We start from the raw sequence: 17,976 nt of genomic DNA, 5'->3' as shown, positions 1-17,976 counted from the left end.
CAAGGTTAAACAATCTTAACATTATTTACTTGCTGATATTTAAAGCATTGGCCTTTTAGGAGGAAAACAACTTCATCACTAATGATGTTGTGACTGGTTAAATGTTTGTGTGTTCATCCAAAACAATGAGTAATATTGCTCTGTTTAGACCACTAATTTTAATATTTAGCCCTTAAGTATGGTTCTGTACAGCATGTGTTTTTTGTTTACCTACTACTTCTTCCAATGTTTTTCTTGTGATTTCTCCCAGGTGGAGTTGGCGCTGTGGGATACTGCAGGCCAAGAGGACTACGACAGGTTGAGGCCTCTGTCGTACCCTGACACAGATGTCATCCTCATGTGCTTCTCCATCGACAGCCCAGACAGTTTAGGTAAAGAACTGCTGACATACAGTAGCCTAATTTAAAACCTTTTTATATTAAAAAAAAAACAAAATCCTAATTAGATATCTCTGGCTGAGAAGGCAGCAGCACAAAAAGCTGACTGTGTCAAAATGATAAAATACATGACTTTATACTGTTTAAAAGTGCTATTTTTTTGTGATTCTCTTCACAGAATAAAGGCAATTTGTATCAGCTAAGCAAGCTGTTTGTTAAATGCCTTAATTGACTTGATGGAAAGTAGGATTAGTGCAGCTAAAAACATCTTTGCCTTAAGCAGTCTGCAGAGCAATCCATCATGAGAAGTGTTCTGCGCTGTGACTCTGTACTCTCTGTCTTTCTCTTTCTCTCTCTCTCCTCACTTCTTGTCTTTCCCCCTTGACAGAAAATATCCCTGAGAAGTGGACGCCTGAGGTGAAGCACTTTTGTCCCAATGTTCCTATCATCCTGGTGGGGAACAAGAAGGACCTGAGGAATGATGAGCACACACGGAGAGAGCTGGCCAAGATGAAGCAGGTACAAACGCCTCGGAGGGTCAATGAGCTGAGGATTGGGGTAACCAGGCACAAGTGGGCACCTCTTGAATACTAAGGCACCAAAAGCCTGAGGATAAGTGCAGGGTTGAAACAATTCATCAGGTTGAAGTTGTGAAGTTTTTATCTGTATCATTTATGTTCATATTCATGACAAATATTGCTTCACTGGGAGTTCAGAGTGACAGAAGCACTGCATAAAAAACAAGGGCTGCTTTGTTGACTTTTTGCCTCAGGTACTGGTAAAGGTGTGGTCACACAAACACACATATACACTAAGTGATTTATATTTCTGAAAAGCAGAATGTCAATATTACATTGATAGAGTAAAATCATATGAAAACTATTGGTCCAAGAAGGTGTTTTTCTAAACTGTCAAAAGAAAGATGGAACATTAATTGAATACTATCTCCCCTTTCATGTTTAACCTGTCTGTTGCCAGAGGAAGTGACAAACAGTGACAGCACTCTGCAAAGGCTGCTAGTGGCCTTTCAATCTTACTGTAGTGACAGCGGCATGTTGGTTGACTGTGTCCCAGCATTCAACTATGGCCCCTTTTCTGTTCTCTGTCAGTCTCCAGGTCCACCTAATAATAGCAACATGTTGACAACGCTTTCCAGCTCTTTCAAATGCCACTGTCAGCTTTTCATTTCTGTACGAAATAGGAGCAGTTTGACAAAGAGTAGCAGTAAGTTATTAGTTCAAGTGTTTTGCAGTTTACGTGGTTCACAGACATTGTTGGTTCCATGTGTGTAAGCTATGATGAGGCTGGGAGGGTTATTGAAGTAGTGTGCATAGCTCTGATTCCAAGGTTTACCTGTTTGATAAATTTGCCATTAATTGGAGAAGGTGTAGACTTTGCTCATTTGTAAGCCATGATGACTCCCTCTCATGGGTGGGCCAAAATCTGGGTGGGCAAACTAGAGAAAGGGGAGGCAACCTTGCCCCTTATGACCTCAGCTCAGTATTTTTAGTGCGTGCTAAAGCTCCGGAGCACCCACGTAACGCCGTCTATGCCGGGACCTGCTATAGGAGACTGACACAACGTTTAATCACTCTCAAAAATGTAAGATTATCTTTGCTTGTGCAGAAAAAAAAAAAACACAACTTTACCCACTTTCTGAAAATCCCTCTATGCTAATATTAATAATACTTTTTGTGCAGTTCCTAACAATCTCTGCTCTAACCACGCAGGAGCCGGTAAAGACTGAAGAAGGCAGAGACATGGCGGGCAGGATCAGTGCTTTTGGCTACTTGGAGTGCTCTGCCAAAACCAAGGATGGCGTGCGGGAGGTGTTTGAGATGGCCACTAGAGCGGCGCTGCAGGTCCGCAAGCGCAAAAAGAGAGGCGGCTGCACGCTGCTGTGAGCAGTCAACGCACCATAAAATCAACTGACCAATAGGAGAAAGAAAAAAAAAATCACTTGAAAAGGACTGACCTTTACCAAATTGCATCCTTGTACTGTATCTCACCTTTCACGATAACAGGCAGGCAGATGAATCGAATGCAAACAAACCGAATACAGGAAATTGACTTTGTCTATATTACAACCGTGGTTCGAAATTGATGTTTAAAGTTGCTTGTTGATTTGTATTTTTTTCCCCCTCCAAACTCTGTCTTTACAGTGTTTTCCTACTCTGTTTTTCTTTATTTGTAACTTACAGAGGCAGTGATAGATGCACAAATTTGTATGCAATATTGTTCTTCACGAGCTTGAGCAAACATTATCCATCTTGGCTTGTATAAAGTCTTCATAAGTAAGGTCCAGACTGTCCTTTTAGTATAACTTCTGTTTCTCATGGTAGAGCATAAGAGCTAGTGCCTTTTTCTTTCTCTTTAGTTTGTACGACACTGTACTTCTTATGCTTGTCACCTAGCTTACATTTCAACTGAGGGGCTATCCATTCTACTGTAGCTAGTGTTGTCATTGTGAAACCTGAGCAAAGGCATAACTAAGATATTTCAGTAGCTGCCTCATGTAAAAAATAATTTGACAGATAATCGGAATATTCACATTCATCCTTCATAACTAATGTAAATCTGTGCAATGGAATTAGATTGGGGGGTGGGAACCGGCCAATCGAGACACAAACCAATATGACTCAACTATGCACAATGGCTGTTAGGAACAACAGGGAGCTGTAACAGAAATAAAAGCCAAAGCTTGGTGAAACCTCCCTTGTTTATTGCGGTAGTCTGACTTCAGCTCTTTTTCTGCTACTATTCAAGTGAAGTGGTCACGCCCGTTGTTGGAATCCATGTGTTAGACGAGTTAGCCCAGGCATGGAAATGATGTCTCGCTAGTTAGCCTTCACGTGTAGATGTTTCGTCAGATGACATTCTTTACATGTTTGAGAGGAGCTGAGTTGTTGAGTTTGTGTGGGGGAGTTTATTTGTTTCTCCCCCTGGTGCCTTCTCTGTTGTGTGCCTTTTGGTTGTTCTCTCTCAGACCACATGGACCAGGAGCTCCATGCCAACTGATACTGATACTGACCCGATATGTGTCACAAAGCTTGGTTCTTTAAACGGCTTCAAACATAGGTTTGATTCTGCATGTGTCAATAGGTTGGTAATCTTTCAGTCCTCATAGCATAAATATTAAGATTGTATCTAATGCAATCTCACCTTGAGTTTAATGGCAGACATAAAAGATTACACCAGTTTCAGTCATGTTACCTTGCGTAAGGTTACACACTGAATTGTTAAAGCAGCCTTTGGAGACATGCAGATACCGTCCACTGGCCCTTTCTGAATACTTGACTGTGGTTTTGTCCTATAAAACATAACGGCGTGTTATACAGTGCTTAGAAGGCCCCGCAACCGTCCTCGGGCACAGATTCTTCAAGGCATTCCTTTTCTTCTGCCTCCGTTGCTTATTCATGTACTATACATGTCCCTTGGTTGCATGTTGCTATCGGTCTAGAAAGAGGTGACACGTCACGTGTGATATCCTTGATGTTGCGAGCAATCTTCTTACAATGCCAGCGAAGACAGCTAACCTACCCAGCTGGCTGATCTGTAACGGTTATATTGTAATGCAACTTTATACCCTCTACTGGCCAAGCACATACTAAAATGATACACTTAAAAAAAAAAGTTAAAGTGCTTAACGTGGTCAGGATGCCAGGATTAAAATATTTCAGGACCTTTAATTTAAACGTAAGTGATGTAGAAATTACATTGAAAATACAGAAATAAAAGAAGAAAATGTCCAAAGACAAAGCAAACATACGACCTGTTAAATAACTCAGGTTAAATTAGTAAGTCTTTTTGAAAAAAATAAAATATAAAAACTGTAAGAAGTGACTTTAAAGATGTCATTGATTCTGCAAGTCTCAGACCCACATGTGCTTTAACTGAATGATCTAAACTAGACTAATAAAACTAGTACATTTAGTACACTAGTATTACTAGTATATTCCACAGCTCAACTGAGGCATTATGAGTTTTCTGAGAGGGGGCATTGATTACAATTACACACACACACAAGCACCATATTAATGTTACCTCAAAGTGGATCCTGTTTCACTAAACCGATTCAGATTCTTTAAGACGAAGGGTTTTTCAATGAACAGATGGGCCTGAGTCACTAGATCCATAGTTGTGACATGATGTGCACGTGTCTCAATAAGGTTAATGCCAAGGAGGTCTTAGCAGTTGGAGGTTGGTGGAGATAGTGAAGCAAGATGCAGCAGCATCATGATGAAAGCATTAAATATCACTAAGAGCATGTAGAATACTGCTGTTAATGTGTATACAAATAATGTTGCGCTATACGAAACATCCTTATGATGATGCATGCATGAGATAACCATTGGTCTTTGCAGCGAACACGCACACACGTCTTTGGGAACAGCTTCTGCTCAGTGTTGTGTAACCTTTTTCTTTCTTTCTCTTTAAGTATTTGAAACAAAGGATCCAGATTTATATAAAAGCTCATTGTAATAATGCTTTGTAAACAGAAAGTGGTGTAGTGAATGTCTGATCTGAAGTAAACATACACATTGTTAATAAACTATTTTTGAGACAATACTGATGTGCCCCCCTTGGTCAAGTCTTCTCATATGGTTAACCGCATGATGCCATTGAAGGTGAAGATTATAACATGAAAATGTGCAGTACTCCTCTCCTCATTTCCTCACTCAGAAAATAAATTGCTTGTGTGCATTGAGGTTCATGCTAACTAAACTTGCCAAGTTATGGCTGTATTTCAAAAAAAAAAAAGCCTATGAAGAAAGAAATTTCACTGGTACAATTTGACATTGTCACAAACCAAGTGGTTTTATTGCACCAAAATATGAACACTGCTCTTAGAAAAGTTAAAGGATATATTCTTAAATAATAGACGCCAATGTTGTGTTTAAAAGTAGTAGAGAGGAAAAATGAAAAATTGATACTTGCTACGCATCTTTAAGTGCTTACATTTAATATTTTAAGGATTTCACTGCAATGGTTCTTTGATTTATGTTGGTTGGCTAGGGGAGATGTTAATGCTCATGTTTCCACTCAGGGTCCAGATTCTGCTGGAAGGCACTCCCCTCTTCTACAGGATCTATGACAAACGCAGGAAGACAACATTTTAGAAAATGTAATGACTGCTTTGTGCAAGTGATATTAGCTTGAATAGTTTTTTTTTCTAGAGATACAATTACAAGCATTTTATCTATAGCTGGTGATGATCCAGCCCAGTATCACTTGAAGATTTGAGTTAAACTGAAGTATAGCTGCACTTACTGTCAGAAGCCACGTTGATTTTCAAGGTTGCCAGTCTAGACACAATATCATCCTCTCCTTCTGCGTCTTCAAAGTTAAATCCAGTGTAACCCTGCTCGTTCACACAGTAGCGGATGAACCTGCAGATGGAAAATCACAAGGTGAGCAAAAAAGGAAACAGACATCTGAAACAAAAGGGCAGCTGTGTAAACTGAGGAAAAAGTGTGTTAAAACCGCCAGTCTAGCAACAAAATCAACCTTGTGGTGAGATTGTTTTGTCAGCTACAATCACATTTCCATACAAGGCTCTTAAATGAGTGTCTAACTGAAAGAAGACTCTTGTTGCATCTTCAGACAACACTGAGCCTCCCGACACTGCTAAAACATCTCCTGAGGTCTGCTTTGCCTTACTTCTCCCAGTAGGGGTCCTTGTTGAGGATCACAGGGTTTCCCACAACTATCAGCAGGGACCTGGCTCTGGTCAGGGCCACGTTGAATCTCTGCAGAGTAGATGAATATATATAGAAAGAGAAAGAAGAAGAGAAACAGGTCAAAGACCCTGCTGGTTTTATTATTATTACATCCGGCAAGGGGGTTGTTTTTCAGCTTGGTTTGTTTGTCAGCAAAATTACAGAAAAACCTCTGGTCCGATTTAAATTAAATTGGTGGAAGGTAGTAATATGGGTAAAGAAGAGTTTATTGAATTTTAGAGCAGATCCAAATCCCGGGGTAGATACACAAATTATATCTTAGCTTAACCAGTGAAGCAGCATGGCTTTTACACTAGGCGGGGCTACGGCTTTATAGGTAGCTCTGTGTGTTCTGTCCGTCTCCGCTATGCTAACGTTTGCAGCCGCAACCGACAGACAGACAGTCAGTGGCAACGTTTACATATTGAGTTTAATGTTTTTATTTGTGTGATTATCACGTTATATGTATAGTATTAGCGTAAAACAGTGTCATCCTCGAATCGCGCAATATGCAACATAACTTTAATAGATAGGAGTCACAATAATGGTAACCTGTGGCTGTCTGTGAGTAATTAACTCCTCGCTGTGCAGTGGTTGATGATATGGAGGGCATATTATGTGCTGTGCGTGGTTTGCCTGCACTACATGATCATGTTCATGACGAAAATCCCATCATGAACCCATTATTGTGTGTATTGTGTACACATGTATATATTGATACACAAATGGATGATGAGTATGGGAAATATTCCAATTTAGAAGTACATAACACATACACAGTTGAGATGATGAGGCTTTAGCCTAGCAGAACCATATTTTGACATTTGTCTAATTTCCAGACATATATGGTGGCTTGCAGGTTAGCAAATAATAGAAGACTGGACTATTGGCCTTGGCGGAGGTCTGCTCTCTCAGAGTGCCCTTCAACTTACTTTATATGAAGGAAGGGATATAACACACCTTTTCATTAGACAGGAATCCAATGTTGAAGTCTTTGTCCATCTTGATATAGTTGATGCTGCTGCGGACGGTAGAGACCATGATGATCTTCTTCTCTTGTCCCTGAAACTCCTCCACAGACCCCACCTGATACCGGGGAGAGAAACAGCCAAAGGGCAACACGTGATTTAAAATGATACAGTTGTGAATAAAGAGAATCCTTTTGTATTTAATATAACACTTGTGTGTGGAAGCAAACAAATTAACAAAATATTTTTCTTATCCATGTATTGATTCTTGCAAGATTGCAGAATTACCAAACAAGATGAAGTGGTACAGGCTACGGGTGGGAATCACCAGACGCCTCCCGATACGATATCATCACGGTACTTATGCCACCATACGATATAATTGTGATTTTAAACATATTGAAATATTCTGCAATATATTGCAATTTATAACCTTTTTTCCAACTTCAACTTTTTCCCAATTTCAAATGATGTCCTCAAAAAGGAAACTTAGTCGACATCTGTTCGATCTAAAACAATACATTTCTCTGTTTGTTCATATCACTTCAATTTTATTGCTGCAAAACTGGATTATCGAGCAGACAAACTGACCGTAACATATATAATAAAAGATCGATGCTTGGCGCCCAGTACAGGCTGATGAGCAGCATCACTAACCTTGAGGTCTGTGAGATCACTCCATCGCTTCAGAGCTGGGACGGACTTCAGGGCTTTTTGGATTTTCTCGACCTGTTTGAAGAGCAAACGTTTTACGGATGACTAGTTTTACCTGTTCATCCACAATTCTAAAAATAAAAAAATAAACACCGCCCAGACTCACTTGTTTCCTGTAGGGGGCGATTATCCCGATGTCTTTTGCAGAGAGTTTGGGGAGACCCTTCTTCCCTTGTGTTTCAATAAGCTTGGTGAGGTAGTCTACCAGAACTTCGATCTCAGACACGTTGAAGAAAGACGGACTGTTGGCCTCTCTCTCGTCTTTCCCCATCACCCCGTGGAAGATCAGTGGGAAACCCTGTAGTGGTGGGAGTGGAAGCATTATGCAGGTGGTCCCTGTGGTGTACATGCTATTTGGTGATGTCAGTGATCTGTATGCTTGGTTTACACTGTGTTCCAATTAGTTGTTTTCATCTCTGCTCAGTTTGACTTTTGTTTCATGCTCGACTGAGAAAAATACACTGAGAAAGATATATTCCTCTTTAAACGGCTTTTTTCTTTTATTCTAATGAGAATTTAGATTTTTATCTATAATTTTATTTCGGCCTAACTGTTTCCAAATGAGATTTTTGTCCTCCATTATAGGATCTAATTTGTCATAATGATTTTTGTCTGTGTTTCTGTGTTCAGTCCATTTAGATAGTATGTTGTTGACACAAATGAAACTAAGAAAAATTAGAGCAACATTCACAATTTATTACCAACAGATTGGCAAAACATTAGTGCAGCAGAGGCAGACATATCTGGACCTTAACTCCATGGTATGTATCAGGTGTCAAAAAACCTGGATCCTACACTTCCCGTAATGCAAATCAATAGCATCTTTTGTGTTCTCTGTGACTAGTAAATTAACTTTGACCACCAATCAACTTTGGTGGAAAAGGCACACGTGTCAAACTCAAGGCCTGCGGCCCCTTGCAGATTTTGATGTGGCCCGCCTATCAATTTAGGTTCACAATTCATTTTAGCCCAACTAGTTTTTGTGGCTTTTTTGACATTTTGTCGCTTTTGCCGAATAATACGGCGAAAAATACAGTATTTGACTTTTCTGAGGCCGGGTTAACTCAATTGGTAGAGCAGGCACACGGTTGTAGAGGTTCATTCCGTGACGCAGAAGGTCCAGGGTTCAAGTGTGACCTGTGACAATTTCCTGTGTGCCTTCCCCCTCTCTCTTCCCTTTATATTCATTAAATGCAGAAATGCCCAAAAAATAATCTTAAAATACACAAGTATTTTTGACTTTCATGTCCATAAACTACACATCTGGCCCTTGATGTGATTCTTGTTTTCCAGTGTGGCCCTCAGTGAAGCTGAGTTTGACACCTCTGCTTTATAAACTGTACTTGGTCAGAAATATGGCCAGCTTTTTTACATGTTACAACTTACTTGCTGTGTATCAGGATGATATTGGTATCGAAAACAGTTCAGAAGTTTTGAGAAATAATTTAAAAACACACCTTTTTGGGAAGGTGTTCCCAGTTGCAGTAGATCTCCCGCTCCCACTGGTCAGCAAACACCTGCAGTTCATTCTCATAGAACAGCTCATTGGGGATTTTCAGAATGGAAGCATGAGACCTGAGTAAAGAAAGCTGAATAATTATATTCCAAACAAGTAACTACAACACGCAACATCAAGGTAAAAACTGAAAGACGCACCTGTAGTTTCGCAGCAATTTGGTGACAAAGCGGGTGTCAAAGTGTCCGGAGTCTTTACCTTTCTGGTATAAAGGGTTGTGTTTCATCAGTCTCTCAAGCAGAGAAAGCCCTGAAGGACACCAATGTCACAGCATTACATTTATATATATCCTTAAATCATATGGGGAAACAAGGAAAAGAAAACCCAGCAGAAGTGACAGTTTAAGCAGTAAAAACACTGCAATAATAATAATAATAATAATTACTATCATAGTGTGCAATAGAATACATCAAGACGAAATAAGGCCATCCCCTCGTCTCACCGAGTCCATGCTGCAGTGCATAAGGTGATCGAAGGATCGGTCCCAGCTGCTTGGGATCTCCTGCCAACACCAGCTGACCCTTTTCTGCACTAAGTAGACCTGTAAAACAAAGTCCAACCAATCAGTAACAAGATGCATCCCTTCCACCACTGCTGTAGCTCTTAGAAATGTGTACATTTTTACCTTTAATCGTAAGACCACCTTAACTTAAACAGTACAATGTGTTAAAGACACTCTTGTTAAGGTTGATATATACTCTCTGGAGTCTGGAAGCAGTCTTCTTAGACTTCTGGCCAATGCATGTCCTAATTCTGTCTTCTTCTTTTTTTTTTTTTTTAATTGTATGTTTTTAAATTTAAATCGCCAATCCATGTTCAGTTTCTGCAGTCACTGCCCAGGTCTCCATTCCTCCCATTTCTACATCTTCATTGATAAAGAGACTGTCTGCTTACAGAGAAGAGACAGGAGGAGTACAACTGACATCTGGATCAGGTTCTGTAACACGACTGAGGAGAAATCTGTTCTCCGCTTCCTCTTCTCGAACACAACACATGTATACCCTGTTCTTTACAGTGTGACAGATATTTGCCGGTATATGATGCAATAAATGACATATCCTTCAAATTTGATCATTAGACTCATAATAAATCATGCTTGACTGATGAATGGAAGCCAATGTTATGTACTCGAAAATGTGCATGCATCTTAAAAATATGTCTCAGTTTCTCTTTCAACAGGATTTTTCCAAAACAAAATACTTGGGTTTCTGTTGTATTACGCTGATAATTCAGAAATTTAGCATCAGCATATACCTGCAATGGCAATGACGCACTCTGGCTCCACTGCCTGGCCTCCTTCATCCAAAAAGATATGGGAAAAATGGCCGACAGGGATTCCTCCAGACACAAGTCTAAAAACAGAAACACACAGCAGATTGTGCAGGTGCAACATGGCTCATGGTGTGTACCATAATATAATAATTCCATAGTGTCAAATACTGAGTAATTACTGTATACATAGCACCCTACCTGCCAGCTGTGACCAAAGTTGTAACTATGATTTTGTATTTCATCAGAATTTGAATCCCTGGAAACACAAAGGCCTCTAGTTTCTGGTCCCAGTTACAATATTTCTGGAAGAGCCAAAAGATGGAACAACAGGTCAGAAAAATATAGTTAATCTACACTCATCTCTCTGAGACCAAACAACACATTTCCCATCCAACCATCCATCCATCATCCATCCATTAATTGCAGCATTTGAAGGTGAACTATCTACCTATCTCAGTCTTTTCTATTAAAATTCTTAAATTATTCAAGAGTTTTAGTAAACAGGAAACACTTTCGCGACAATCCCTTTGACTAAATGCAGAAAAGATTGTCATCTTTACTCGGTTAACTAAGTCACCAACTTCTAGATCAACAACACATCAGGAATAGTTCCAATCAAACTGGTTAACTCACGGATTTTAAGCATTGTAATGAGAAGTTACTGTGACGTAAACATTTCAATTTTACTTTTATTTGGAACTCAAAATGTTATGGGTCCAATATACATGGGGTTACATTTTAAGCTAATTTGATCATTGGTGTTCATGAGCGTACTGAATCACAGGATATCCAAAGTTTTGTTTGTAGAGAAATTTAACAGCCATTAGAGCTACGGCCAGGAACCAGATTATCCTGGGGATGTTAAAATGCCGGCAGCTCACCAGCAGGTTCACTGGGACACTGTTTGGGCTTCGGCTGCTGGCGTACACACGGTAAATCCGATGAGGATCCATGTGTACCATCAGCCTCTCACAGAGGAGGTCACATGCACTGTTTGAAGGTGCACAGGCGAGGATGCGGGCTGACTTGTCTGCCCGGCTGACCTGTCGATGGAAGCAAAGTAACAATTTTCAATCACTTTTAATAAATGACACATCAGTTAGACACTTTGCTGTTTTTCTACAGTGTTGGTAGCAATTTGTGCATCTTGGAAGCAGCACTGAAAGTTAAAATCACAGTTGTTCAATACTAAAAAAACAAGTTGTGCATTACTGAATGGGACCAGTCATAGTCAATTCGGATTCCTGCATTGTTAAAATCTGATAGGAAGGTGGTAAAACATGGCATCACCTTTTGTTTTATCTAATTTATACTAAGGTCAATAGAATGGACTTTACCCTATGGATGAGAGGAAGACTGCTCCACCCTTAATATACTCTGGCTTTAAATAGATTCAGGTCATGGATCATAAGGGCCTTTATGATTTCAATATAGCTATCATGGACACAAACAACCCACAGACCTTGATACTGCAATGTAACCTGGCTTCTTTTCATTTCCTGTTTCTCATGATGTCCAGCACTCTGTTATCTTTTGTCTTTTTTGTTCTTGTCAAAATAACATAAAAACATCAGAAAACAGTAAACACGGCCATCACAATATCCTAGTATCCAACGTCATAAAATGTCTTGTTTTGTCCGAGAAACAGTCCAAAACCTAAAGTGATTGCCCGGCTACACATAGTAAGACGATAGTTAAGTTAATTAGTTGTCAGTTGGGGGGAGTCTTACTGTAGACTAATAACGACACATCCTCAACACCTTATACCTGATTCATAGCTTCAACCAGAGTGATTGTCTTTCCAGTTCCAGGAGGCCCAAACACAAGATGAGGAGCGGGCTTTGATGATCCAGCTACAATGCGCTGGACGGCAGCATGTTGCTCCGGGTTGTTCTCCAGCTGACTGTTGAACATCCTGGAGAGTAACGTAAGATGCAAAGTTTACACTTTGCACATTGAAGAAACACTTAAATGTTTAAAGTCTGGAGCAGAGGCTAAAAAATAAGGCTGAATTAAGAAAAACATTCAACTAATGTCTATCCTTATGACAAGATGATACAAGTTTGTTACAATTATATTGTTACAAGTCTAAGCAGATAACAGTGCACTTTGTCTGGTGTGTGTCCTCAGTCAACATAGTGCTCAAAATTGTACCAATATCTACTTTGGACAAGTCTATTTCATTAAACCAGAGAACAGCCTGTTCACATGATATGATGGATGAATGCCCAGAGAGAGCTGAGGAGAAGGCTTCGGAGCACACTCACTCATCTTTAGGAATTGATACACTCTTATCACCAATGCCAGACAGTTTTAAGCTTCTCTACACTAATAGTACATGAGGTACCACCCTGTAAGGTGGTTAGGTTTGTGTGTTTGTAGATGAAACTACATCTATGAGTGTTTTTGGTGTTCCGCATGTGTATAGGCACTGAACCTGAGTTTAGGCATGGGGAGATTAGCCACTGCTGCACCAGACGGGAACAGCACCTCTTCCAGCTTATGGGTTACAGCCAAGTCCACCGCCCGATGCTGGAGCTTCAAGGAGTACCGGTTGATTGTAAACTCCACGTCAAACTTCATATTGGTGATGAAAATCTGCAACAACCTGAAACAGGGGCGGAAATTGAGAGGAGATCTCCATTCACCGTCTGAGACATAAACCGGGTTTCAACCAGACCAGTATCTGTAGTCCAGCTCTCACCTCTTCGAAAAGCCCAGCTTCACCCTATCCAGCTCCACTCTGTGAACATATCCGCTGTACACGGTCATGGGCCGGACCGTGTCTCCAGATTTGGACACCCACAGACAATCTCCTCGTAGTACAGATGGTCGATTCTCAGCAACACCAGGCACCTGTTGGAGCACATTAACGTTGACATGTTTTCTACGGTTTTTATTCCTCCTGTTGTCTTCAGGTCAAATATGACCCATTTTCAAATGGTTTCTATGTCACAAATATGTTTTTTTTTTCGACCAAATTTTCAACAACAAAAACCAACATGGATGGCTCTCTACAACGCTCTTCACAAGTAAAATAAACGATCAGTTGCAGAAAATAATTGAAAAAAACATCGGAAAAAGTGACAAAAAAAACTTGGATGAAGGCGAAAAAAATGTCAAAATGTTGACTCAGAAAATCAAAAAGTTGCATGGTCACCGGGAAGACAACACAAGGGTAAAATTCATATCAGACACTGAGCTTGCCGGGGTTTAGCAAGCTTCCAGAGGACAGCAACAAAATATAGAAACAATATAACATCATGCAAAGCCAGCAAAGAGAGAAGATAGCTGTTGGGATGAAGGACTAACAAGGACTAACATGACATTGACTTCTTGCTGCTGCTATTTCAAACAGTAGATGGGTGCTGGGAGAACTCCTTACTCTGAGTGTAAGCAGTTTTTTGCTGCTTTTGTCTTGAGTCATAGTTTGATTGTGAAGGTCATACTTCCTGATGTCCACCTCCATCTGTATCTCTTCCAGGTGCAGCAGAAGGTGAAATCGCTGAGAGTACGTCTTCATCTCTGAGGGGGAGTTGAGGAGACCCCTGGAAAAACAGTACAAACACAAACATGTTGGTGATGATGAGGAAGTCAAGCACATTAAAAAAAAACATGGTCAGCTGTGAATAATTAGCTCTTTCCCTCACTTCACTGATGCCAGTTTTGGCCTGGCAGCTGAAGAGAGGTACTGAGAGTCCTCCATCCTTTGTTTTGCCAGTTCCTTTAGGTATTTGGGGTAACTATAATCTCCCAATTTCACTTTCATCTTCAGAGGCTGGGCGACAGTACTGCAGAGGAAAAAACACAAACATCATGCATGAATTAAACACAATTTCAGTAACTAATCTGGGTCAACTTTAATTACAACTGAAGACAATTGCTTCACCTAGCTCCTAATTAAATTGTATTGACATCTGTATTAATAACTGTTCTTGCTGCTGAGAAATAAGGTCTGCACGCAATTCTAGTTGGAGATGGTAAGACTCTGTACAACAATAATCCTTAAACTATGATACCAGCACAATTTTAGCACTGCAACCATTGCAGCACTTACAATAGACAGTTTATTTTTTATTTTTAAATCTCTTTTATTCCACACATTCTTCTTTCTCAAAACCTGGAGTCTAGATAACCCACAATGGAACTCAACCATCGCACAGTTTGGTTGAAAATTCTATGTGTTATGTTAGTAGCGGCTGATGTAGCCTTGGGTCACTCTGGAGCCACAACAGACATCTGCTGCTGTAGCACTCTTCAAAATGTGTAAAATCTATAGAGTTCCTCTTTAATAACTAGGCATGAATGTACATTTCTATTTTGAGTCTTGAACTGGATTACAATCAATTCTTAATGCCTTACCTCTCAGGAGGCACTCCGTCAACTATCACGCTGTCGACGCGGTTGTATGTGACCACCTGAAATGGTTTGTAAGGAGACACGGGCCCAAGCTCCACAGCCAGCGGGGTCCTGGCTGTTGCTTCCATCTCCCTCACAATGCAAAAGGGCACCGCTCCTTCCAGATCCTCACAAAACTCAAAGTACATCGTGGCAGGGAAATATCCATAGTGGCTCAGTGTGTACCGAACCACAACCTCATAGCTCTCTCCTGTGAAAGAAAGGAGGACGCGGACACGAAGCTGTGAGCATTAACTATTTCTCTTCAGTGTGTTTTTGTTGATGAGGACGAGTGTTAGTACTCTCACCAGGACAGAGGAACAGCGGACAAGCTCTGGTCACTCTCCTCTCATCCTCCAGAGTGAAACAGCGGAACTTGTGCAAGGCAGTGTAGTAGGTGAAATGGACGCAGTTTGTGCCCTTGTTTACTATGTGGAACCGGAGGACGAACAACTCGTTCAGGCGATCCACAGTGAGCTGAACCTTCCTGCCAATCGCCGCGGGGTCTGAGGAGACCTCAATGCCCCCTTTGTCAGCTGTCAACTCTTTCCTGTTAGAGAGAGAGAGAGAGAGAGAGAGAGAGAGAGAGAGAGAGAGAGAGAGAGAGAGAGAGAGAGAGAGAGGGTTGTAACTGTAACAGGGTGTAAAATACTACAAATTGAGTGCATCTTGTTACTTTCCCTGTTTGATTCTGGTTGTGGACCTAAGCATGTCAACACTTTCATCTCCATTAATATCAGATAAATGCTAAATTTCCATTAAAATAATAAGCATTACATTGAGTATCTTCTAACTCAGATTATTCTTAGTGGAAGGTTATATCATTGGGCAGAGAATTTATTGGAGTTTCATTATTTGTCTTTAAGGGTTAAAAAACAATTACGATAATCTGCTCAGCTTTTTAAGACTATTTGATAGCCACACGTAGAGATATGACAGGAAATGAGGGAAAGAGAGAGAGGGGGAATGCCTTGCTACAAAGGTCTCGAGCAAGATGCAAACTTGGGTTGGCTGTGACCCCAAATCCAAAAAGACACCCTGAGACAGGTTACCAGTCTATCGCAGGGCTGACACATATAGACAGACAACCAATGACTCTCAGATTCACTCCTATGGGCAATGTAGCTTGCTTGTCTTTGAGGAAACTGACACGAGCAGGGTAACATGCAAACTCTTCTTTGCAGTAACATGCAGAACCTTCTTATGACAACGCCAACCTCTGCGCCACCATACCACCCCTTATCATAAACACTGCATTTGAAAAGTGTAACTGATTACCTCCCTGTTAGGACATCACACATTTCTACCCTGATGAAGAAGGCTCAGCAACGGCCGCACTTAAGGAAACTTAAGAAGGCCAAATTCCTAAGTTGTTCACTTTTACAAAGGAGCTATAGAAATTATCCTGACTGTAGACATCACATATTGGCTTTGAATGTGCAAGGCCCAGGACAGGAGGCCTCTTCAGCGCCCAGAACATCAGTGGTACCCATACACCGAGCATCTGTGAGATAAGGTGCCTGTAAAGAGCCCAAAGATGAGCCACAGTCTGTTCACACTGCTGCCACCTGGCAATCATCAAAAGTATGTACAGACTACAGAGCAGCTTCTCTCCTCAGGCTGTAAGTGAGAATCCCCAATTTCCCATCATCCTCCGCACACCACCGGGAATAAATGACTCTTCTCATAAACCTCAGCTTTCCACGGTATCCCCGTTTCTAGATTGCACATTAAATTATATTCATTGTACTCAAACTGTGAATTTTACATGGGACTCCTCTGTATGTTGGTCTTTTTATGCACATTACCATACCATTACTCTGTTGTGTGTGGAGTTGTTTGCACTATAACTTGCATATTTCACTAATATGTTTTGTTTGTATATGTTACTGTATATCTTTGTTGTGAATACAATTTAGTTTTACATTTTTTCCTTGTTCTATTTTGCAGTAGGGCTGCACAATTATGGCCAAGATGATAATCAAAATTATTTTTGATCAATATTGAGATCATGATTAATTATGATGATTATTTGTTGATTTTAACCAAAACTAATTTTATTGTCACATAGGCTATTTATCACTGCTTTCTCATTGATATTGTGCAACATTCCTCTTATGTTGAAGTTGTATGTTGTAGATACATTCAGCTGCAACACATGTAACACATGTTTCTCTGAAATACTTTGAGAAAACTCATTCAATTGTTTTCAACAATAACTGATTGGGAGAGGGGGACGTATGCCAGGCTACTCACAGAGTGACGGCTGACTCATTATGAACGGGTCCAGCTCGGGTCGAATGGCGGAGTGGAGTTACAAACGTATGTATGAAATGTCAGTATTGTCACTGTGCTGCATTTTTTTTAACTATGATATTCTGGTCATGAATCACATCTCTGGTCCAGGTCCAGCAGGCTCCGTCTCACACGCTATTACTCTACCAACTGAAGTCAGTTGCATTCAATAACTTCTGTGTTTTTCGCCGTGGTCGCTGCGATAGCAGAGTTACCAGAATTGAAAAACTGGAAACACTGGTACAAATACAGGTTTTCCTCTCATGCTTAACAATATACAGCTGTGTTTATAATACATTTAAACTGCAAAAAAATGTCAAAGATGTGGACCGGCGCTGTCGCCGCTGTGTCTCTTCTTGTTGCCGGGGAGCAGTGTGTGAGTGAATGAGGGCGGGGCTGCGCGGAGAGTAAGGCTGAATCCCAATCCTTCCCCTTACCCCTTCCCCTATCTTTTGCGCGTTCACGCGGGACCTAGTTCTGTCCCAATACCTATTACGGCCTAGGGGAAGGGGATAGACCAAGGGCTGTATGGCCCTTGGAACCTAGTGTGGACGCGACCTCACTTGAAAACACACAGGCATCAATGGCTGCCCATCAACCAGAGAGACACATAAATGTAAGTACTTTCAGCTTTAAAAAAATGATTAAAAGGTTACGACAGTCTTGTTTTGTGGTCTATGCAGTCCTGTGCATATATACTTGCAACCATGTTCCTA

The 17,976-nt window shown here is 40.7% G+C and overlaps 2 protein-coding genes across 6 annotated transcripts in view; one reads left to right on the top strand and one right to left on the bottom strand.

The window, feature by feature from the left end:
- Positions 1-3,090, top strand: part of LOC117943133 (rho-related GTP-binding protein RhoA-D-like) — a 14,393-nt gene extending 11,303 nt beyond the window's left edge. For all 5 annotated transcript variants that reach the window (XM_034869064.1, XM_034869063.1, XM_034869061.1 and 2 more), the window contains exons 3-5: positions 251-371; positions 766-896; positions 2,108-3,090. In XM_034869064.1, coding sequence (XP_034724955.1) covers positions 251-371; positions 766-896; positions 2,108-2,281 — 426 coding nt within the window. In that variant the 3' untranslated portion in view covers positions 2,282-3,090. The remainder of the gene's footprint in view (positions 1-250; positions 372-765; positions 897-2,107) is intronic.
- A 2,062-nt stretch (positions 3,091-5,152) lies between these two features.
- mov10a (Mov10 RISC complex RNA helicase a) overlaps positions 5,153-17,976 on the bottom strand; it is a 17,361-nt gene continuing 4,537 nt past the window's right edge. Inside the window, exons 4-22 of the mRNA XM_034869059.1 lie at positions 15,274-15,515; positions 14,930-15,176; positions 14,218-14,358; positions 13,953-14,115; positions 13,272-13,423; positions 13,005-13,175; positions 12,335-12,482; positions 11,449-11,610; positions 10,766-10,869; positions 10,550-10,647; positions 9,738-9,836; positions 9,436-9,544; positions 9,237-9,354; positions 7,886-8,077; positions 7,723-7,794; positions 7,058-7,183; positions 6,039-6,127; positions 5,649-5,767; positions 5,153-5,466 (exon numbers count right to left, since the gene is read on the bottom strand). Of these exons, the coding sequence (XP_034724950.1) occupies positions 5,402-5,466; positions 5,649-5,767; positions 6,039-6,127; positions 7,058-7,183; positions 7,723-7,794; positions 7,886-8,077; positions 9,237-9,354; positions 9,436-9,544; positions 9,738-9,836; positions 10,550-10,647; positions 10,766-10,869; positions 11,449-11,610; positions 12,335-12,482; positions 13,005-13,175; positions 13,272-13,423; positions 13,953-14,115; positions 14,218-14,358; positions 14,930-15,176; positions 15,274-15,515 (2,617 nt within the window). The 3' untranslated portion in view covers positions 5,153-5,401. The remainder of the gene's footprint in view (positions 5,467-5,648; positions 5,768-6,038; positions 6,128-7,057; positions 7,184-7,722; positions 7,795-7,885; positions 8,078-9,236; positions 9,355-9,435; positions 9,545-9,737; positions 9,837-10,549; positions 10,648-10,765; positions 10,870-11,448; positions 11,611-12,334; positions 12,483-13,004; positions 13,176-13,271; positions 13,424-13,952; positions 14,116-14,217; positions 14,359-14,929; positions 15,177-15,273; positions 15,516-17,976) is intronic.

The sequence above is a fragment of the Etheostoma cragini genome, chromosome 4, assembly GCF_013103735.1.
Source record: "Etheostoma cragini isolate CJK2018 chromosome 4, CSU_Ecrag_1.0, whole genome shotgun sequence".
NCBI classification, from domain to species: Eukaryota; Metazoa; Chordata; class Actinopteri; order Perciformes; family Percidae; genus Etheostoma; species Etheostoma cragini.
Note: the sequence above shows the minus strand (reverse complement) of the source record. Positions and strands in the feature narration are given on the sequence as shown.